General features: G+C 43.5%; 1 protein-coding gene across 1 annotated transcript in view; it reads left to right on the plus strand.

Annotated features, from left to right (window-relative positions):
• The window catches only part of LOC138796535 (uncharacterized), a 57,284-nt gene that overhangs the window by 27,243 nt on the left and 5,880 nt on the right, over positions 1 to 24,161 (plus strand). The window contains exons 4-7 of the mRNA XM_069976143.1: positions 8,168 to 8,296; positions 11,703 to 11,892; positions 12,362 to 12,499; positions 16,455 to 16,604. Coding sequence (XP_069832244.1) covers positions 8,168 to 8,296; positions 11,703 to 11,733 — 160 coding nt within the window. The 3' untranslated portion in view covers positions 11,734 to 11,892; positions 12,362 to 12,499; positions 16,455 to 16,604. The remainder of the gene's footprint in view (positions 1 to 8,167; positions 8,297 to 11,702; positions 11,893 to 12,361; positions 12,500 to 16,454; positions 16,605 to 24,161) is intronic.

Raw genomic sequence — 24,161 nt, forward strand, 5'->3', positions numbered from 1 at the left:
CATCCGCAAAGAGTTCAAAATAAATGGCCAAATTGGTGAAAGAGAACAAAAAGAGAAACTGTTTTATACTAACCTGATTCACCAGATAGACTTGGGGATACACAAGGGATACCAGGAGGGAGAAATTCTTGAGGCTGTAGTAAAAGCTATTAGTCCAGGATTGGAACTCAGAAATATGTTAGAGATGAAGAACAATCTTACCTTGCCACAGCTAAAGACAATTTTAATTTCACTACTTATTATAACCGTGAGCATGAGTTCTTCTCATGAGTTCACTCTTCACACTATCCCATCAGAGTACTGCACTAATTAGGCAAGGTCCTCAAGACAGTCCCTAAACCTATCTATGTCAATCAACACTTCTTCTACGTCTTACTACTAATATCAGCTACTACCTCAAGCACTACCAGTACCTGTACCTAAACCTACTAAAGTTGTTCAGCTGTATTGCACTGAAGTTCTCAAGTAAAAAGTTAACCGCACCTGCACCCACACTTGTGCTCCCCTTTACAAAGCCCAGTGCCAGTGTGTCTGGGCCTGGGTATCACCACTCCTGCCCACCATGACAAGTGCCCTAGTAAAACACCAGCAGCCTGTGGTGTGTGCTCGAACAGTCACTTGCTAGATGGTACAGTATGACGCCACTACTGTGGTGTTTGGTCAGTGGAATATAGCCCAACCAGGTAGTAGTTTGTTGTGACGCCAGTGCTGACTCAGTACACAGGTATGGAGGCACACCTGCTTTTGATTTTGTGTGGCTGGCTATATCATTTCCCCTGTGGTCGGTAACCTGCCGGGATGTGATGGGTCCCACCCGGACTGTCGGTACCGCCACCTACAGAAAGGGGAGATGACTACTGCAACTACTGTGTAGGTGCTTGAGCAATAACCACTGAGTCCCGTTATAATAAATAAACTCTTCTTTACTGTAATAACACTTTAGTACACCAGCTGACAATAGGCCTTTGACTTGACTAGACAAAATCTGTGCTATGAACTTTATAGGCTAAGTAACAGTGTTTACTTGGTTGCGTGCTAAGAAGTAGAGAGAACTCAGAATAGAGGAGAGGAGTAGGTCGTGAGAGTGGAGAGTAGTTTGTCTTGAGAGTCCTGACCCAATTTAGTACTGTGTTCTGCTGGAACTTTAGAAGAAGTAATAGAATATTTGAGAGTACTTGAGAGTAGAAGAATACATGTGCCCGTGTTTCGACCTTTGTTGCTATACCACCTTTTTCCCTAGTGTCGGGTGACCCGTCCTAACAAGGTGACACAAGCCCCAGTCTTTGTTACATGAGTTAGGCAAGGTGGCCAAAATTATCTGGTTACATCTGCGCTGCGAGATGTAGGCTTGTAACAACTTTGCTCTATCCGGATCAGTTCCTCTAGCTTTAGATACTGCACCTTTAGAGATATTCAACGGTGTGGGTTGAGGTGATCCCTGACTTGTCGTCTCTTATCGTTTAGCACTGCATAGCTGGGATAAGTGTTGCTTGGAAGAAAAGAGTCTCTGTGTTTCACATGTAGGTACACTACAGCTGGTCTGTCCCGGAGGGGAAACCTGGCAGAGCCAGGCTCCTGGCTAAACTCTGCAGGAGACTGTGGTCTGTGTGTCTTGCCTCTTCGAGAACCAGAGAAGAACTTGACTAGCGGCGGTGTACACTTCCTCTCCCCATGTGACAACTTCCTACAAGGTGTGTACGACACCTGTGAGTGGTGGAGAAAAAAAGGAAAAGGGAAAGGAAAATAGAGGTGAAGAAGAATAGTTCTCATTGGTGCATATATGACAAACAAACAATAACCCCTTGCTCACTACAGCTGTGCAGTATACAAGTATACATAAACATACTAGCGACATCTAGTGGCAAAATTTAGACATGACTTCATTACCACTTTGCTTTTGAGTACAGGCTTTTGCAAGTGGTATACAGACTAGCAAGACCTGTGGTGGTACACCACAAGCCCACCTGCTGTTGCCTTCTAAGCACCCCGGGCCATGGCATGTATATCTCTCTCTTGATTAAGGAAGCTTTGGTTTTATGCTGTAATTTCCAATAAAGAATTCAGTTTCCTTTGTCTTTGTAAGGAATCCTATAGACTTGTGGAGGAATTTTTTTTTACATTTTTCCTTCCCTCTCTCCTATAACTTATATTCTGTAAAAATGTAAAAAACTGAGAATGTACAAAAAATGTCACTCAGTGGAGCTCCTGTAATGTCACATCTAAAATCTTAGAATTGCCTAATAACAATGCAATCGAACAAATACCTTAATGTTGGCAAATGGATTCCTTTTGCTTTTCTAGTGATATGTTGAAATGTAATAAAGTGCACTTAAGGTAATTTGCATAACATTGAAAATTATACATTAGTTGAAATACATTATATTGCATTATTTTGTATGATGAATACAGTATTGTTGTCTTTGTTTTAATGTTGTATTAGTCAGTAAGCATAGAGACTAAGGTTTCAGCGGGGGTGCGGTGGGGTGATGTTAGGTAAGGTTCGCCCATGTTAAAGAGGGCTTCACATGTCCCTCACCTCACAATGTATATGTAAAGTGTAGGAGACAGCTACAGTATATTTCATCTTCCTCTAGTCCACTGGTGGTCACGGCTTGTGCTATAAATATGGTGACTATGGTTAATACCTGCATCATTTGTGGCATGTGTTGGTTGTAATATACGGCTTATATTCTACAGCAACAGCTGGGATCAGAGATAATTCCAGCCCTTGTTGGTTAACCCTTGAATGCTTTAACCCATAGTGTCTGCAGCATCTAAGTGGCTTGATACTGGAAGGAGTAATGGATTGCCAGAGCAGCCAGGAGCATCTACGTCTATTATTATCACCACAATAGTAAAAATGTATTAAAAACATAAAGAATGAAGACGTCTGTATGTAAAACATCTGTAGAAAGAGGGATATAAAGTGAAGGTCACCATTGAGTTTGCTTGGCTATTTTACAGGCAGTTTGTGCTGGGTGTAAAGCATGAAGATCAGTGGCTTCATCTGTTTTGATGTTCTTTTATAGTAAGTATGGCTGAAAGTTCAGAATATGGAAATGGAGGTGCATGAGGAGTATTATGAACTTTTGGTTCCTTCTTGCACCAATCAGCCATTATCTCATTATAATGGGACGACAAGTGTTTTTGACAAATTGTGGTGTCTTGAAGACTGGATCAGAGTATCTCCTAATGGGCCAGTCTTGTGGGTGTTCCTAGTCGTTCTACAGTATCTATCAAAAGTGATCCAAAGAAGGAAAACTTGAATGATGAGTTCCCAAGGCTCATTGAACCGGTTCAGTCCCACAAAAAATTGGCTTTTAGAATAAATCCCAAATTATTGTTCAAATACAACCCCCATCCACTGCAGAAAGTGTCTAAACAAGGAGCAGTGGAAGAAAGCAGCCTAGCGGGATGAATCAGGTTTTCTTGTACACAGCTGGGTACATATGCTTTGCTCACCTGGGGAAGAGATGGAACCAGGATGCACTATGGGAAAATGACAAGCTGACAGAGGCAGTGTGATGAGCAATACTCTTCTGGTAAACCTTGGGTCCTGATATCACTTGGCCTTTCTGTGATATGTACCATCTATCTAACCATTGTACACACAAAGTCCCCCTCTTTGTGGCAGCCGGATTCCCAATGGCAGTGGCCTCTTTTAGCGGGATAATGTCCCAGCCACACCGTAAAATAAAAACAGTTTAGGTGGGGTATTACAGAGCAGTTCCATTGAAGTAAATAAGGATGAATAGTAATACTACATACAGCCTGAGGGCAGGGGTGGTGCTTTTTCTGCAAGAAGGCAGTTTTATGGTGCATTTACACAGAGAGATTTATCTGACAAATCTTTGAAGCCAAAACCAGAAACAGACTATGTACAGGGATCAGGTCATAAAGGAAGGCCTGGGATCTATCCTCTTTTCAAATCCATTCCTGGTTTTGGCTTCCAAAATCTGTCAGATAAATCTTTATGTGTAAACGCACCATTACTTTTTGTAATCCAGGATAACCCCCTTTACAGGAAATCTGTCAGGTCCTTACCGGGACAGCAAAATCACAAGGCTACTAAATGAACCATACCTTTAGTGCTGATGAGCATCTTTCAACTCCTAAGAAAATCATCATTTTCTAATGCTTTAAAAAACTACCCAGGACATTATTCCCACCCATTCCTCAGCCTGCCCTTTTGACGGACATGGGGTCCTGTACAACAATCCTCCAAAAGGACAAGGCATGCTAGTGAAAGTCCTCCAGCAGCACTAAAGGCATCTATTTACTAATCCCCATGTGACCTCACCAAACTGAAAGCTGTCAGATTCCCTTTACTTCCATTCCACATGACCTGCTGCCAGACCCCCCATCAGACACACCTTCAGAGACCCCCCCCCCCCGGAGTCCACGCTTTGCTGGCTCAGAGTTGCTATGTGGGTACAATATTCCTATATAAGGCCAAAATAGTGCGGTCTATGCGCACCCAGAACTACCCAACATAAAACCAAAAAAAGAAAACTACAGATGCAAGACCAATATATATATACAAGTACTTATTTTTATTTGAAATATCAAAGAAATAATTATTTCAGTTAAAAAATACATAATACATAACAAAGGGGCTGGAGCAAATACAAAACCCCATAGAAACGGTGGATTAACTGGGTTCTTATATATAAGATGCTATATCACAGAATAAATAACAGTAAAAGAGAACCTATATATATATATATACACGTATACTGGGCACTGGGTTGGTACTACATACAATATATAAATACAACTCAAAGTGAGTACATAAAGAAAGAACACCATTTAAATGTAGTGAATATTACCCATACATGTCTTAAGTATACGAGTCCACCTCACCATACACCCGACGCGCGTTTCGCGTGTTGCTTTATCGAGGGTGATTCCTCGATAACCCTCGATAAAGCAACACGCGAAACGCGCGTCGGGTGTATGGTGAGGTGGACTCGTATACTTAAGACATGTATGGGTAATATTCACTACATTTAAATGGTGTTCTTTCTTTATGTACTCACTTTGAGTTGTATTTATATATTGTATGTAGTACCAACCCAGTGCCCAGTATACGTGTATATATATATATATAGGTTCTCTTTTACTGTTATTTATTCTGTGATATAGCATCTTATATATAAGAACCCAGTTAATCCACCGTTTCTATGGGGTTTTGTATTTGCTCCAGCCCCTTTGTTATGTATTATGTATTTTTTAACTGAAATAATTATTTCTTTGATATTTCAAATAAAAATAAGTACTTGTATATATATATTGGTCTTGCATTTGTAGTTTTCTTTTTTTGGTTTTATGTGGGTACAATATGCAGATAGATACACCATTTTAATATTACGGCTGCCTCATACAAGCTCGGCAAAGAGTAAGGGGTTAAATCCTCTTACAACCCCCGCATGAGCAATTTTTTGTAATGGAAATGTGCTTTAAGGAGGTAATGATTACTGAAAAGTCAGATGGATCCTCCCGTAGTCAGGTCTTCTATCCTCCACATAATGTCCTGGGCTCAGCATAACAAGCATCGCCTCCAGGTTTATCTAAACTGCTGACACTTTCCGCCACACTTGTGCTAATAAATGTTACAGTATATTTAAGGTCTCCATCAGGTTGAAGCCCATCTCCTTACTGTCGCTGTTCATAAACCCCCCTCCTCCCGTCCTTCCACTTCTTGCCTCATAAAGCCTCAATATTTGGAGGTCATTTACAGCCCCTTCTGTTTAGGATGAAGCCTCAGCGCTTCATTGTCTCATCAGTGTTTTTTCCTTTTATAACTTTTTTTTTTTCTCCTGACACTTCTCCTCGGCAGCGCCGGATAAGCGATAAAAGCAGCAGCTTCCAATTGTGCCGTCATTTTAATTTAGTGGCCTTTTGGTCAAGGCAGTCGTCTGTGAAATGGGAGACCCTGGTCTGAAATCAGCTCCAATTATTTGTGACCTTCGGCAAATCACCTTATTCCCTTTATCACCGGGCAATAAAAATGAAATTCAGAGATCTTTATTGTGGTGATTAAGTATTTGGATATTTAGGAGGAGAACGTTCTGGAGGTTCTGGACATGAAGAGAGGGTTATGTGGCAAATGGGACCCAGGATAGAGCGAGATGATCACTGGGCATATTCAGTTAGTTTGTCTTTGAATGTTCAAAATCCCAGGTGGACGAAGGTAGTGAAAGGGTTAAAAAAAACCTACTCCCATCTTCCATTTACATCGAACCCAGAAGATATGCTATATACAGTATGTGTGGGCAATGTAGATTTTGAAGGATTGCCTACCTTGTGCCATCTCTCTTTCCTTTCCTTTTCCAATGATTTTTCTTCTTTAACTATAAGGGGTCACATGTCCGTAGTATTCCGGATGTACACGGACGGTGTTCTGCGAACTGGACCAGCATCATGATCAATGATATCAGGAGCTCCTAAACAGTTTAAGGCTATGTTCACACAGTGTGAGGACAACAGCCATTGTTTGACACGGCCCTTGTTAGCAGTGTCAAAAAACAGCCGCTGTCTTGTATGTTTACCCGGCCGATACTGCAGTATCAGCTAGATGAACATTATTTTATTTCTATTTGGATTGCAGGCACCTTTGAGTGTGCCTGTGTTCCAATTAAAGGGGTTGTCCAGTAAATATCATTTTGCTTCAAATCATCTGGTTTTTGAAAGTTATACAGATTTGTAAATTACTTCTATTTAAAAATCTCAAGGCTTCCCATACTTATAAGCTGCTGCATGTCCTGCGGGAAGTGGTGTATTGTTTCCAATCCACAGTGCTCTCTGCTGCCACCTCTGTCTATGTCGGGAACTGTCCAGAGCAGGAAATCCCCATAGAAACACTCTCCTGATCTGGACAGTTCCTGTCTCGGACAAGGTGGCAGCAGGGAGCAATATGTCAGAATGGAAAGAACACATTTCCTGCAGGACATACAGCAGTTGATAAGTATGGAAAGACTTGAGATTTTTACATAGAACTAAATTACAAATCTGTGTAACTTTCTGAAACTATTTTAAGATTTTCGCTGCATAACTTTAAGCATTGCACACAATGTAAAGTATAGCCGGCAGCCGTTGAAATGCGGTCTCAGAAAATAGACATGTTCATTATTTTCTGCAGCCGCAGTTCAGCAACGGCCTTAGTGTATACTGTGTGTATACACTACAGCCGTTGTTGCAATGGAATCAATGCAAATGTATTGATTCAATTAACAATGGCCGTTGTTTTTACTGAAAAGAATGGCCATTGTTTATTAAATTAATACATAGTGTGAACATAGCCTAAAAGTTTACGCTGGTGTACTGACACAGTGGTGAGTACAGTATTTTTTATTTATGTAGAAGATTATTTTTCTGCTTTTCTGGGAGTCTGAGCGGTCTCCACCTTTTTGTAAGATTCTTCGTTTGTGCTTATTTACCTCTATGGATATTACTATGAGGGACTAACACTATAATGTGTGTTGTCTATACATACTAATTTATGATGTACTACAGCTACTAGAATTGCAGTATAATAAATTACTGCCCTGGACAACTATAAGTAGGTGTTACATTATAAACTCCTATTCAAAGAACACTGATATATATGATTTGATAAAAAGAAAATAGAACATAGTAAAAAAAAAAAAAAATCCTCAGCTTACATTGCTCTTCTACCTTGTCCTTTCTTACCAGCTTTTAAAGCTAAATGCTCGGCCCAGTATAATGTGCATGTACCGGCAGAGGATGGAGATAATTTTGTTTGCGGATTGAATACTCCACAATAAAAAATGCAATTCAATTATTTTTATTTTTAAACCATCTAGACTTCGATCAGCAGCGTGTCGGCTGAATGTGCTCTCCTTATCATACACAGAAATGGGACTGCCGAGAGACTGGGATGAAACCTGGAATTACAGATAAGTGCTTAATTTCTATAGTATAGAAACCCGATATCATACACAGTGCTGGTGAAAGGGATTAACACAGCCGGGAGAATGACCATGGCTCTTTCAAAGTTGTAGAAAAGTTTGTCATTTATTTTAATAAATCCAGCGTAAAATAGTTGTTTAAGGTTCTATTCTGCGGTTCATCGGCTTTATCTGTTTCTGTAAAGAACAATATGGCCGCTGATACAGTTAACATGATTGTTTCTGACCTTCCTCAGGCTCCTGCATGATTGCACCCACTTTCTTATGTGTTATAAGCGACATGTGATGCCTGGAAAGATGAGTAAAGCTCCCGTTAGATGTATGTTGACGGACTTTGAGAAGAAATTAACTGCCTTCTACAGTATGTAAGAATATAACTACTATAATACTGCCCCTATAAACAAGAATACAACTACTAAAATACTGCTCCTATATACAAGAATATAACTACTATAATACTGCTCATACTGTATATACAGGAATATAACTACTACAATACTGCTCCTATATACAAGAATATAACTGCTATAATACTGCCCCCTGTGTACAAGAATAAAACTGCTCTCTCTACTCCAGATTATAATGACTACCTCTCCTGCCTTGGCACATGGCAGTGCACAAGACGGATTTCTCATGGACATAAGCACACCAGTAGCAAGTGATTCACTAATAGCTGAAAGGGTGGATGCAGGAGCGTTTTTTGTCAATTGCAATACAAAGGAAGAAGTTCAAGTCATTAACTTGAAATCCTTAGAAAATCGCATCTCCTCTCTGGCAGAGAAAGAAACGCGAATTTTCTGGACTATCAACTCACTTGAGTCATATGCCATCAGTAAAAGGGTGCCCAGAGGGTTACGCACCTATAAAATGCCCTCTCAATATCAGGAAGATGAAAGTTTTGTCCAAGAGTGGCAGGAGGCCCATCACCAGCACGCTATGAACTTAATCTCAATCGTTCTTAAAAAGAACAGGTCTGAATATGGACTTGTGAACGAACAACTAGGTAAAGCAAAGTGTGAATATCGAGTTAGAGTCGGCGACATTGCAGCTGCAACGTTTTTCAACAATTTAGAGAAGCATTTAGCAAGATTCCAAGAGGAAATTAAAGAAATAAAAAAATCTAAATTCCTCCGTGACAAAACTGATTACGATCAGAATCGCATATTCAGCTGGAATCACAAAAAGGCTAAAAGCAAGAGAAGCGCAAGTTTTAGACAAAAAGCAATGGATTACGGTACTACCGATTCAGACTCCAGTCAGTCCGATAACACAACAGGACAATATCAGTCCAATCGACCACAGTCGGCCCCTTTAGACGCCCGATCCGCCGGGGGGGGGGGGGGCACGAAGAGGAGGAAACAGGCAAAATCAAAGGAACCCCAAAAGGTACCAGACGGTTGTCTATCACTCCTGTCAAAGGGGTTAAATTTCGGGCTAAACGAAGATTTTTCATATGAACAGTTTGAGACGGATTTATACAAAGCTGTCCGCAAAATTAACCTACATAAATATTTCTTCATTCATACTTTTAGTGGAGCAACAGAGGAATCTACTAAACCTCAATATACAATCGGACCATTGGGCTTCTTTGGCCCCGAAGAGGCATCTCCCACAGATTTGCAAAATATTAAAACATTAGCAACACTGGATAACAGCTGAGATGAACTACAAGCCACTACCCACGTAGGTCCGCCTGGACCTTTCACTGGAGGCAACCATTCAACGTTTGCACCTCAGATTCAACCAGGAGGAGCAATAGATCTTTTCTATAAGTCCGTACTAAAAGACACCAAGGCACTACTTTACCCTACAGCCCCTGCTAATTTGTCGGCTAAAGAACAAAGAGCCTTGATCTGGCTGAAGAATCGGCCCAACTTAATCACCATTAGAGCCGATAAAGGTGGCTCAACTGTAATTTGGCCAAGGGTCCTTTACCAGGAAGAAGCAAACAAACAACTTCAAGATGGTGGGAATTATGCCAAATTGGATCGCAACCCTACAGTTAAAATAAAGGAGGGACTTAGAACACTGCTGCATTCTGCTGTGTCCAATAAGGTCTTGGACATAAAAACGGCTGAGAAGCTTATACCGGCTTCCCCGAGGTTCCCTAAATGGTACCTTTTGCCCAAAATGCACAAGTCACAGACCTGGCCGCCGGTACGTCCCATCGTCTCGGCTATCGGGTCTGCGACCGAAGGGCTATCCCAGTATCTTGACTGGGCTCTATGTCCCCTCCTTCCTTTGTTTCCAACATATTTGAAAGATTCAAATGATTTTTTAGATGCCTTGGATGAAGTTGTATGGCTCCCCGGATACTCTCTGGTGTCCGTGGACGTGGAGAGCCTCTACACCCGCATCCCACATGATGCGGGTGTGGAGGCTATTGACCACGTCCTCGGGCGTACAGAACAACCCATGCCCTTTAGAGAGTTCATTAAAGAGGCTTTGCTTTTTGTTTTGCGCAACAATTGTTTTTTATACGAGGGAGATTGGTACCGTCATGAGACCGGCACTGCAATGGGCACGCCAATCTCTTTCTATCTTGGTTTGAACACAAATATGTTTTTTCTGCCCATAACCCCTTTATACGATACATTGTTTCTTTTTTTCGGTTTGTGGATGACATTTTTATTATTTGGAGTGGTTCCTCAGAGCAATTTAATGATTTTGTTTCTTTTCTTAACAACATTAATCAGGAGAATATGTTTTTTACCTCTTCTTTTGGGGGTCAATCCTTAGAGTTCCTTGACGTAAAAGTTGACGTCATTGACAATAAGATTTGCACTAAAGTCTTCCGCAAAAGCACTGCCTCAAATTCTCTCCTCCACTTTTCCAGTTCCCACCCCGACACAGTTAAAAAATCTATTCCTTATAGTCAGATGGTTCGCCTCCGCCGGATCAATAATACCGACGAGGCTTTCCACCTGCAAGCAGAAGAACTCAAGTTACGCCTCTTGGCTAGAGGCTATCCACAGAATATAATAGACATTGCATACAAGAAAGCTGCAGCTCGTAGTCGCCCCTCCCTTCGCAAGCCACACAGCAAAACAAGTTCTAACAATTACAATGTAACTGGCAAAAGGTTCACATTTGCGTTGCAAAATTCGCCCATGAACCAGTTCATCCGTAATGTAATTTACAAACACTGGTTCCTTTTGGAACAGGACACTGATCTTAGGGACGTGGCCGCGAGAAAGCCGATACTCGCGTTTAGGAAAAACGCAACTCTAGGCGATTCCCTCAAAGCCACCTCCCCTAAAAGTAATCAGACCTGGCTACAGCGCTCTCTACCTAAGGGCAATAAGAAATGCGGGCAATGCCAGTATTGCCCGCAATTACTCACCAGAGCGTATATTAGATTGGGAGATCAGGAGTGCTTCATTAAAGAAATGATAACGTGCAAGACAACTCATGTCATATACGCCATAATTTGTCCCTGTTCCCATTTCTATGTGGGTAAAACGAAGAGGGCACTATGGGTCAGATTTAAAGAGCATCTCTATTCCCTTAGAACAGGGAAGGGGGTCCCCCGACTAATAGATCATGTGCGCACAGTACATGCTAACGACCCTAAATGTCTGAAGTACATCGGGCTAGAAAGGGTTAACCCTCCAAACGATGGCAGCGACTGGTTAAAAAACTTACTAGTGAGAGAAACTCTATGGATTACAAAGTTGATTGCTGTTGGCCCTTTGGGGCTTAATGAGAGAAATGATTTGAACGTACTGTTGCCTTAATGTATTTAACGCTTTTCTGTTAACTTGTTTATAGCAAAGATTTGTATTGCATTCAACTGTTATAAGAGCACCTCCCCTTCCTCTGACGTGTTCACAACCAGACGAAGCCCGACATAGGGCGAAAACGTTCGTTGCACCAGACGCTCCCTGCCTCTACCACCTTCCCCCTTCCTAGCTGAGTGTACCACGTTCCTCTAAATAAAGGACTTTCACGACCCCAAGCGGTGAGTGCCAATGGTTCTGACGTCAACATTACGGAATTTATTACGTGTCAAAGCACTTTTGTGGTTTATGTTATTTTTTGTCCTTGTATGTTTTTTTACGTGGGCAAAACCAAGAGGAAAATGTGGATTCGTTACAAGGAACACATGTACTCAGTAAGAACTGGCAAAGGCGTACCACGCCTGATCGAACATGTCCGCACTGTACACAAGGGAGATACTAGCTGTATGAGATACATGGGCCTTGAAAGAGTTAAACCTCCCACGGACGGTAGAGACTGGCATAAGCAGCTATTATCTAGAGAAGTGTATTGGATATCCAAGCTCAATGCCACTGGCCCGTTAGGACTATACGAGCGCAATGATTATAACAACTGCCTGTGATACTCTATTTATTGTTTATCACGTTTTTGTTTTGCAATTTGTTATTGGTTTTGGTGACTGTATTTAAAACACCCCCTTCTGAGGTCAGGTGACCTTCCCGGCAGGAAGAAGCGCCGAGTGGGCGTGAAACGTCGTTCCGGGGTATAGGCGCCCGCTACTCCATCTGTCCTCCCTCCACCATGGACTTGTAAACATCGGTATTCAAGTTATCAGCTTGGAAGCATCGGTGAGTGCCCCAGTCTCTATTTCCTCTCGCCACTACATAGCATACTTCTGTTTGCCTTTTGTCTGGGAGCACCACTAGTACAAGCACTTCAGGCTGGTCCGCTCTATCATACGTCCTTTTATTGCTAGCGTTGCCGGCAGTGCCGACTGCACTCTCCAGCTCTATAACTACTATAATACTGCTCCAATATACAGAAATATAACTACTTTAAAACTGCTCCTATATACAAGAATATAACTACTATAATACTACTCCTATATACAAGAATATAACTACTATAATACTGCCACCTATATATAAGAATATAACTACTATAATACTGCCTCCTATTTACAAGAATATAACTATAATACTGCTCCAATATACAGAAATATAACTACTATAATACTTCTCCTGTATACAAGATTATAACTACTATAATACTGCTCGTATATACAAGAATATAACTACTATAATACTGCCCCCTATATACAAGAATATATCTATTATAACTACTATATTACTGCCCCCTATATACAAGAATATAACTACTATAAAATACTGCCCCCAAAATACAAGAATATAACTACTATAATACTGCCCCCTATATGCAAGAATATAACTACTATAACTACTATAATACTGCCCCCTAAATACAAGAATATAACTACTATAATTTACACCAGTGCTTTGCTCTAGGGTTTTGTGCACACCGGATCACAGCGCCAGATATTTGCGTTTATTCTGCACCATGGAGGAAGTTATGGAGCAAGAAACAAGTACGCCAGACGCGGCTATTCATGAGGGGAGGGAAAATGCAGAGGCGTTCTTCACGTCATGCAACCATAAAAGAGACTTGCAATTGATTAGCTCTAAATCGTTAGAGTATAAGATCTGTTCTCTAGCCGAGAAAGAGATTAAGTTTTTCTGTGTCATCAACTCGTTGCAGTCTTATGTGGACAGCGAGAGAGTGCCACAAGGACTTAGATCGTACAAGCCCCCAGCCCAATACTTCGAGGACGATACTTTTATGGCTGAGTGGCAAGAAGCCCATCTGTAACACTCCATGAACCTCCTCAACATCGTACTTAAGCGTAATCGCATGAAGTATGAAGATATCACACAAGAACTGTGTCTTGCTAAGACAGAATTACGCACACGCCAATTGGAGGCTAATGTATCTTCATTCTACAAAAGACTTGATAAAAAGTTGCTTGTCCTGCAGAGTGAGATCAAAGAACGTAAGAGAGACAAGTTCTTATGGGACAAGGCTGATTATGACAACAATAAAGTCTTTGACTGGAACAACAGGAAACCGAGAAGAACCATGAGACCGAGGATGAGACCGCCATCAGATTTTTGGACGACCGATTCAGATAGCAGCGCATCGGAAAAAATTTTACCAAAAAACGCCAGAATCACTCGAGCGCAAGCCGCATCAGCAAGTGTCCCTTTAGGAGGAGAAGAACCCACCGGGGCGGTAGGAAAAGGAAGGGGAATTTAGAAGGGCAAGAAGAAAGCGAAGCAGGTCACTTGGAAGGACTAAAAGCCAACGTGGTCAATATTTCAGGGGAATCTATCCCGCCTGAATGCACTGAATTGCTGGCCAAGGGTTTGAACTACGGTGTGTCTGAGCAATTCTCTTTGACCAAATTTGAGATAGATTTTCAACTAGCACTACGCAGAATAAACTTAAAAAATTTTTTTTGCCACTAATAAAAATATGAAACAACAGTCTAGTCTTTCAGATAAGGTGTAGAATAGGACCTCTTTGTTTTATTATTGCTAGCGAGCATAATACACAAGAAAGACAATGTGTGCAGCTACTCAGTGAGCTGAGTGTCCCATCTGATGTACAGGGACAGCCTGAGACTTTTATGGGTGGCAACAAGTCTAGCTTTAACCCACCTATTGCCCCGAGGGGTGCAGTGGACTGCTTTCAGAAAGCAGTTATGAATGATATGCGTGCACTTGTGTACCCCACCACACCGGACAATCTGACACCTAGTGAAAAGAGAGCAGTGATGTGGCTTAGAGGGAGACCTGACCTCACGGTGACTAAGGCAGACAAAGGAGGGGCCACGGTTATCATGACTACTAAACACTACATTGGTGAGGCACATAGACAATTGGGTAATTCTGTTGTGTATTCCAGACTAACACATGACCCTCTTAAGAAGACTTAGATCCCTATTGACCAAACATGTTTGCACGGGGGCTATCACCGAAAAATTAGCTGAGAAGCTGTTAGTCAAGACGCCTAAGGCCCCTAAGTGGTACCATCTTCCCAAGATCCATGATCTGGGGGAGCCGCCGGGCCGCCCCATAGTTTCTGCTATTGGGTCGGTGTCGGAAAGGTCTCTCCCAGTTCCTGGATTGGACTTTGAGACCACTCATTGATAGTACCCCTGTCCACCTTAGGGACACTAACGAGTTTTTGTTGGCCCTTGAATCGGTACATCTGTCTCCTACTTCCGTGTTGGCCTCCATTGACGTCGAGAGCCTCTACACCCGCATCGACTACTTTCTTTGTCAGACTGACAGGTCCCCTGCCTTCCGTGCTTTTGTCAGTGAAGCCCTCCTTTTCATTTTGCATAATAATTTTTTTCAGTTTCAGGGTGCATGGTACGGTCAAAACATCGGTACCGCTATGGGTGCACCTATGCAAATTTATTTTTGTCCAAGATGGAGTCAGACGTTGTTTTCTCCTCTGGGAATCCCTAAATACAATACATTTCCCATTACTGGAGATATGTCGATGACATCTTCGTGGTGTGGGAAGGCGACAACACGCAGTTTGATGAATTCATTGCTTACCTTAATCATAATAACTGGGTCAACATGGCCTTCACTAGTGTATATGGTGGCAATAAGCTCGACTTTCTAGATGTCTCAATAGATATCAGTGAGGGACACATTGTGACATCTTTATATCGTAAACCACAGTCCACTAATTCTCTTTTACACTATGGAAGCTCGCACCCCCAGCGCACTAAAGAGTCTATCCCATTCAGCCAGATGCTCAGAGTGAGGAGAATAAATAACACTGAATATATTTTCCAGCGCCAAATTGAAGAGCTGAGTGATAGACTAAGACAGAGAGAATACCCCCGAAAGGTCATCAACCAAGCTAAGACTAGAGTTTTTCAAGTGGACAGATCTACCACACTGCGCAAACCGAGAAGGAGAGAAGATAAGAGTGTAGCGAGGTTTTCTTTTTGTTTCCAAAACACTGCCATGAATGCCTATATCCATAATTGTATTCACAAACATTGGCACTACATCCACGAAAACGTTGATCTTAGGGAGATGGCTATTAGAAAACCTCTCATTACTCACAGAAGGAATAATACATTAGGGGACACCATCAAACCCAAAAATACGCCAGCTACACCGACTCATTCACACAACTGGTTGACCAGCACCACGCTATCTGGCAATAAACGTTGCGGTCAGTGCTCATATTGTTCGCAGTTACTCCCGGTCTTCGTCATCTCCTTGAACGGTGTGGAGTGTAAAGTACGCGAATTTATTACCTGCAAGACCAGTTTTGTAATCTATGCTGTTATCTGCCCGTGCTGATTATTTTATATTGGTAAGAACAAACGTGCAATGTGCACTCGTTTCAAAGAACACTGCTATTCAGTCTGGTCAGGGAAAAGTGTTCCCCGGCTTATAGCGCACATGCGTGAAACACATGGAGGACAGACTAAAGGGCTACAATTCCTCGGACTTGAAAGGGGGTTCACACCCGAGGGAGGGGGCAATAGACACCAGTCCTTACTCCGTAAAGAGACCATCTGGATCAGTAGGCTTAATGCCATAGGACCCAGTGGTCTCAATGAAAGAAATGACTTTGGCCCTTTCATATGATCATTTGCTTGTACCCAACATCTGAAATATTTATGGTTTATTGTTTTTATGTATGTATTCACATTTTTGTATTGCACTAATGGGCTTTCCCTTGCACTAATAGCCATTCCCTCCCCCATTGTGACGTCTACAGCCGGAAGAAGCGTCATGTGTCGCGAAAACGTTTGCTGCTAGGATGCTGATCTGCACCTCCCTCCTCCATGAGCACCATGTCTACGATGCAATAAAGGATCAAGTTTTTTTAGCCGATACGGTGAGTGCGCTCTACTTTGTCTTCCCGTTGTTTATAACTACTATAATACTTCCCCCTATATACAAGAATATAACTACTATAATACTGCCCCCTATATACAAGAATATAACTACTATAATACTGCTCCTATATACAGGAATATAACTACTATAATACTGCTCCTATATACAGGAATATAACTACTATAATACTGCCCCTATATACAAGAATATAACTACTATAATACTGCCCCCTATATACAAGAATATAACTACTATAATACTGCCTCCTAGCTGTGAGGTTGTGTGTCAGTGGTTCTCCTGATGTCTGGAGTAAGCCCAGGGAGGGGCCACCCTGGGCAGGGAAGCTTCCCAAGCAAGGCCCAGGCTTCTCGGCCTACACTGGGGGAAAACTCCCAGACCTTTTCTACTGTGGATGCAAATCCCAAAGTGATTCCTGTGCAGAGGAATATCCAGCATGGCAGCACTGCAAGTGCAAAGAATGAAAATAAGAAGTGATTAAAGCAAAGAAAGAAGCAGAAAAAGCATCTGAAGGAAGTCCAGTAAAACGGTCTACCAGCCAAGGTATGCAGCGTGCAGAGCAAGCGTCTCCCAGAAGGAATCCATTGTAGGAAAACCAAAGCCAGAGAAGCAGAGCCAGTAAGGTGCTCGGGGGGTGAGGCTGATCCAGAGAGGTGCACAGGAGGTGAGGCTGATCCAGGGAGGTGCACAGGAGAGCGGCCTCCATGCATCAGCTGTGCAGCTCACCTCTCCAGCACACAGACAGAGGAGAACGTCCCTGGAGAGGCAGACATTGCAAGAAAACCTGCAGCAGCATGATGTGGTGACCAGCATGGCCCGCTCAGGCCGCACAAGATCCCAGACCGGAGGTGAGAGCCATAGCCATGCTGAGGGGTCTGTGCATGTATCTCCTGCTAAATCTATGGGGAAAACACCTGATGTTTGTAAGACTGTGTCTGCTTCTAACCCTGGTGACTGTGACCGGACCCCAGTACATGTGCCTAGCGATGGGTCTGCTGTATTCAAACAGCCTGAGACACTGCCCAAACCCAGACCGCAGGGCAACGAGACCACCCGGGCACCTGAGCTACAGCTGGCAGAGGAGATCCCTGCGCTGGTGAGGAAGATGGAGGAGCTGAGAGGACACTCATGCTACAATCCCAGATAGACTGTGAGTACAAGCTAAAGACAGCTAGTCCTCAGCATAAAGCCATGCATGACAAGCAACTGTACTCACTGAGTATGGAGCTGGCTGAGGTGGTGAAGGAGATAGACTGTGCACTGTAGAGGATGGGACCACTGGCGGAGACCTATAAAAATCAGGAATGCTCCTCCCGGTATAAACTGAACTTTGATACAGAGTCCAGTATGGAGTCAGACATCCCTGATGAGCCCCAGCAGGTGACAAGACCCGTCATACAGCCCGCAAGTTTCTCCTTTCAAGATGGGGACATTTACAAGTATGGAGAGCAAGAGGAACCTGCAGCTGCCCCTGTGCCAGAGGATAAAGCAGCAGAGGTACTACAAGTCCCAGAAGGGCCAGTACAACAACAGGACAGTGGACACGTACCTGTGTGTGAAGGTGACAGGGTGATGGAGCAGAGCTCTAATGCTGGGGCACGGACTGGGGATGGTGATATTGCTGACAATAGACCTGAGGGATCGGTGGCTGGTGGGGGTGCACAGTCTTTTTGGGGTGGATTGTCTGATGATGATATAGAGGTGGATGGGACGGGAGATGTGGTACAGAGTAATGTTCTTAAGTTATCCCCCTTTACCCACAAATACATCAGATACAGCAGGCCCCTCTACAGTAGACCCCAAACCTGTAGGAATGCCTGGAGCTGTGGTGCTCCATTGTTTACCTTCAGTGCCGGCTATACAGGTCAGGCATTCAATCAGAGAAATGTAGTGAGGGTTAGGCACAGAGGTGCCAAGGTGGACCTCCCGGATAGGTTTGTGGTGAGAGCGCCTGTGCCACCAGATGGGGTTTGTGCCAGCAAACATCCTGGCACCTACCTAACCTACCAGATAGACAGGGCTACGATGTCAGCTTTAAGCTCATGTCTAATCTGGATAGGTTTTAGTCTAATTTTCCCAAGTTCAGAGGCACAGAGAGTTGGAGCAAATTCAGCTTCATTCCAATATCCAAACCAGATACTGTCATTGTTAACATCATCATCTGGAATGAGGCTGCCCCCCCCCCCCAGGACATTGTTGTGTGGCTCTGCAGGCATTGTGATCTGGTGTCTGACCTCACAAAAAACAGAGATGATGACGGGATCTGGACTGGTGGATGGAAGGTTTTGGTTAAACTGCGCCAACAAGGTAATATTACACAACATCTGCCAAACTCTTTATTGGTAGAGAGAAAGGCGTATGCTTCTATCCTGGTCAGCCCCGGAAGTGTTTCAAATGGGGCAAGCCTGGTCACCTAGCCAGCTCCTGTACTGGGGTGAAATGTAATATGTGTGGTGGGACTAACCACGTAAGTGCTGAGTGCCATAATATTCGGTGTAACCTTTGTGGACAGATTGGCCATCCTCACAGGGACTGTCCTGACGCCTGGCAAAACATCTGTAGGGCTCTTCCTGATGAGGACCTTGTGGAGGGGCAGAGGATGTAGAAGAGGTTTTTATGTCTGGGGCCATACAAAGACAAGACAAGACGTCCATCAGGGGTTTAGTATCACTGTACCAGAACCGTAGCAGTCAGAGAGTGCACAGGGGGGCATGGAGGTTGTTCCACAGGACCAGCAGCAGCCAGGGCTATCCTCCTCTGAATATACACCTGTGTCTGGGGAGAGTAAGTCCCTCCAAAATAAAAGGAGGAAAAAGACACGTCCTCTCGTAGACCTGAGAGTGAGTGTAACATCAGTGCAAAGAAAAGGGTTAACAATGGATCCGGAGTGATGGTGGTGTCCAATAGGTATGGGATCCTCTCAGAGTCAGAGTTAAAAAGAATATAGGATGAATTTGAAGAAGACACAGGGCACGATCCCCCAACAAAAAGGAAACACCCAGCTGTAGAAACCCAGGTAGAGTCAGACATGGAGACAGGTGGTAGAGAGGAGGACTCGGACTCTGACCTATGATAATGGGGGTCATGCCTCTGCTCTTCTTGTTATATCTTATGATGGTTGGGTTCACTTTAAATATTGTTTCCAGTAATGTGAACAGCATTAAAGTTAGGAGGACACAGTCTATGACCATCTTAATTATATGGACACAGATGTCATCTTTATACAGGAAACCCACTTGACAACATTCGGGCTGTTACATGAGGCTGAGAGAGAATAGACAACTGGTCCTTCTTTCTGGTCACTGTCTGTGGAGCCTTTTGCCGGGGTAGCCATGCTATTTACCACCAACAATGTGACAGTACATAAGCTGACAGAGGTCAGCATGGGAAGGTGCTTGGTCTTGGAGGTCACTATTCATGGTAGGAGGCTCCGGCTCACAAATATCTATGTCCCACAGACGGTGGCTGAAAGAGTCCAGTTGTTCAATGACATCAAGCAGTATCTCTTCTGTTCCTGTGGTACTGGCTGGGGACTTTAATGTCACTAGAACATCGGGTGACAGATCTTCAGGCAGAGCCGTGGCCAGGGACTCCAAGGTCCTAAATAACATCATCTTGCAGGCTGGTTTGAGCGATGTCTTTAAGCAGGGTGGTAGAAAGCCAAAACTAACTTATTCTTGCTCTGACAGTAGCAGCAGGATAGATATGGCTTTTGTGAATCCGACTGAAACAATTAGCGGGAGAAGTGAGAAGATTGTCCCTTATTCGGACCATATGGCCTTGTGTTTTTTTTTTTTAGGGGCCGCTAAGCGTCCAGATATAGGTAGAGGGCTATGGAAACTAAACTCCACTATCTTGGTGGACATTTATGTGCAGAGATGTGTTCACCCCCTTATACAGTGTCATCTAGAGCGGGTGGACTTCTATGATAATATGGCTGACTGGTGGGAGGATCTGCTCCCTCGAGGAAACTGTCAATTAAGAAAGGGAAGAGTAAGTATGGCCAGTATCTCAAGCTGCGTAAAGAATTAGAGTCACTATTCGGCGGGTGGGAATGACAAACAAAGGATTGACCGGCTGAAATCTGAGGTGAGGCAGTATTAGTACAATAGGTATACCTCCCTGGTTGTTGAACGGGATTATAGGTCCTTAAAGTGACTGTACCACCAGGCCCAGGCTGAAGCACTGGAGGCAGGCCAACCCACCCTTAGTGGGAAGAAACCCCAGCCCCTCCCTGACTTGACTCCATTAGAATCAATGGAACCCTATCATAGAGGGGCTAGGGTTTCCTCCCACTAAGGATGGGTTGGCCCGCCCCCAGTGCTTCAGCCTGGGCCTGGTGGTACAGTCACTTTAAACGGACTGTACCATCAGGCCTGGGCTGAAGCACTGGAGGCGGGCTGACCCACCCCCAAAAGGAGGAAACACCGTTCCTCTATGATACAGCTCCATTGATTCTAATGGAGCAGTGTCATAGAGGGGAGGAGGTTTCCTCCCATTGGGGGTGGGTCAGCCCGCCTCCAGTGCTTCAGCCCAGGCCTGATGGTACATTCCCTTTAAGGTTGCGTTCGTTCAGATACTGGATGATTTCATCCAGTATCTGAACGAACGCAACACTGTGAACATGGCCTTTACCTATAATTTTGGAGGTGACAGTCTGGAATTTTTAGATGTCCTCATAAAGATATTAGACGGATGTATTAATACCACTGTATACCGCAAAGCTACTGCTACTAATTCCTTGCTTCACTTCTCCAGCTCCCACCCAGAACACACCAAAAAGGCTATTCCATTTAGCCAAATGCTGCGTCTTAGGAGAGTGAACAACACTGGCACAGGGTTTGAACAGCAAGCTATCAAGCTCAAAAAACGTTTTCTAGCTAGGGGCTATCCAGCTTCCACTATTGACCTTGCATACAATAGAGCCCGCAATACGAGTATATCTGCCGCCAGAGCACCCACTAGACATCCACATCATAGCCTGAATAAACATTTCACTTTTGCCCTACAAAACTCCCCCATGAACAATACCATAGCCAATTCCATAAAAAAAACACTGGATCTTATTAGAGAAAGACGAGGACCCTAAAGATATAGCCATACACAAACCATTAATAACATACCGCAAAAATAAAACTATTGCAGACGTCCTCAAGAACTGTAAACATGATCATAAACTAATTGGTTAAAACAAAATCTACCAGCTGGAAACAAACGTTGTGGACAATGCACATACTGTTTCCAACTTCTGAATGTAGCGTATATGAACATCGGTGGTAATGACTGTCATATAACACAATTTATGACCTGCAAAACGCCAAGTGGGGTTTATGCCCTATTATGCCCCTGCCATTTCTTTTATGTAGGCAAGACCAAGCGTCCTATGTGGGTTTGCTTTAAGAAGCATTTATATTCCATTCGCTCTGGGAAAGGAGTTCCCAGACTCATTAACCATGTCCGCACTGCTCATTATGGTGATACAAAGTGTTTGAGATTTCTTGGTCTCGAACGAGTGGATGCCGCGAGAGGCTGTCGTGACAGGCACAGAGAATTGCTATTAAGAGAGTCTGCCTGGATCACTCGCCTGAATGCTACTGGCCCCATCGGTTTAAATGAACGTAACAATTTGTGTTCTCTTTTGTACTAGCATTTGCATAATTACATGTTTATGTTGTACCTGTTATTTTGTCTCACCTACTTGTTTTTAAGCACACCTCCCTCACTACTCGGCATGCACTGGGCTTGACAAAGCACACTTGTACCGCAAAACCGTTGCCTCTCTAGACGTGCACGCTTGCCATTTTCCCCCTTCCTTGCTTGCACTTTGTGTCCATGAATAAATAGAAGACCCCACTACTTTTGGGTGAGTGCCATACATCTCTTTGTTTTTACTGTGTGCACCACCCTAGGAGTCTGTTCACCATTGTGTTTTTTTCTGTCCTCCTATCTCAGGAGGGCGGTGAGGTTTGTATCTCACCTGCTTAGCCCACCGTTAGTGCTAAACCCTGGCCAGAGTGCCCGCTGCGTAAAAGCAGGAATAAAAGGGTTGCCATGCCATTTTGGGTACTCTGGCTTATACATGTGGCCCCTTTAAAGCATCGGTCATGTACTCCACAAGATGAAACTTCAGCTTTCATGTTGGAAGCTAAAGCGTTTTTTTCCTGGTTTAAAACCCATATGCCCATGGCATCGGTGTCTGCTGTTAATCCGGCCCCTTCTACTTCTGGACAGAAGAGAGAGAACAAAACTCAGGAGGTGGACTTTTCAGAGTTGGACGACTCGTCTGTGGATACAGATTCCAATTCTGAGTCAGATTCAGATTCAATAGTAAACGTAGGAGACAGCACTTCTTGTGAAAAAAACACAACGTTTTGGCTGGTACTTCAGCCTTTCTCAAGCTGAGATTCAGGCTCAGATGAGTCAATTTTATGAGAGAAAATGCTGATAAGTTAATTAAAGCAGTTAAAAGATTCATAGAAGTCAAGATAGATAAGTCCTCTGCTCACGACAAGGAAAATCTTTATTACTTCCCACGCAAAAAGTCTAATGTACTCTCTGGTCATCAAGTATTGAAAACCATCATAGAGAGAGAATGGAAAATATCGGATACACAGTTGCAGCTGGGTTCGAGATTGAGATCGGTCTATCGGCTTGATCCCGCTGAGTCAGAGGCGTGGGATACCTATACACTCTGTGTCAAGAAGGTTCCTGAGGGTAGCGGTACAGATTGGCACAAAAATTCATCACTATCAGTTTGGCCTCACCTCCCGTTTGGCCTCACCTCATCTCCAAGAATTTAAACAAAGGTACCCATTGAGTTGGTTGCAAATCTTCGTCTACAGGGAATTCAATTAATCCCCTACCTGGACGACTGGCTACTCATTGCAGCGTCCCAACAACTTCTTCTCAGTCATCTCCAGATACAACTATTGGAGAGTGCATGATTCATTATAAACCACAAAAAGTTAGACCTTCAGCCTGCGAGGGTGAACCCAGCGTCTCTAAAAGCATCATTAGAGATTTCCCTGCAAACGAAGACAGACCTACAATGGTGGCTAGTGCACAAAAACTTATCGAGGGGCAGCAGTTTTTAACTATTGGAGTCTACAGTCCTAACTACAGATGCTTCCAAGAGAGGTTTGGGAGCACATCTGGGAGATCGGTGAATTCAAGACAGATGGTCCACTGTAGAAACCCAACTCTCTTCCAATTTGAGAGAGATGTGAGAAGCTGTGAGATTAGCACTACTCCACTTTGCGTCAGATCTGAGAGAGAAGTCAGTCCTGGTACAGTTGGACAATTCAGCAACAGTTTTTTTATATCAACAAGCAGTGGGGAACCAGAAGTCCTGCCCTGGAGAGAGAATGCAGGTTACTGATGACATGGGCAGAAGACAATCACAGTCCAGAATAGCGGCAATTGACATCAGAGGGACGGAGAATGTTTAAGCCGATTTCTTGAGTCGCAGAGAGCTGAATCCCAACGAGTGGGTCTTGAATCAGAAATATTTTCATCAGATAACGCAGAGATGAGGTGT

This window comes from Dendropsophus ebraccatus, chromosome 7 (genome assembly GCF_027789765.1).
Source record: "Dendropsophus ebraccatus isolate aDenEbr1 chromosome 7, aDenEbr1.pat, whole genome shotgun sequence".
Classification (NCBI taxonomy): Eukaryota; Metazoa; Chordata; class Amphibia; order Anura; family Hylidae; genus Dendropsophus; species Dendropsophus ebraccatus.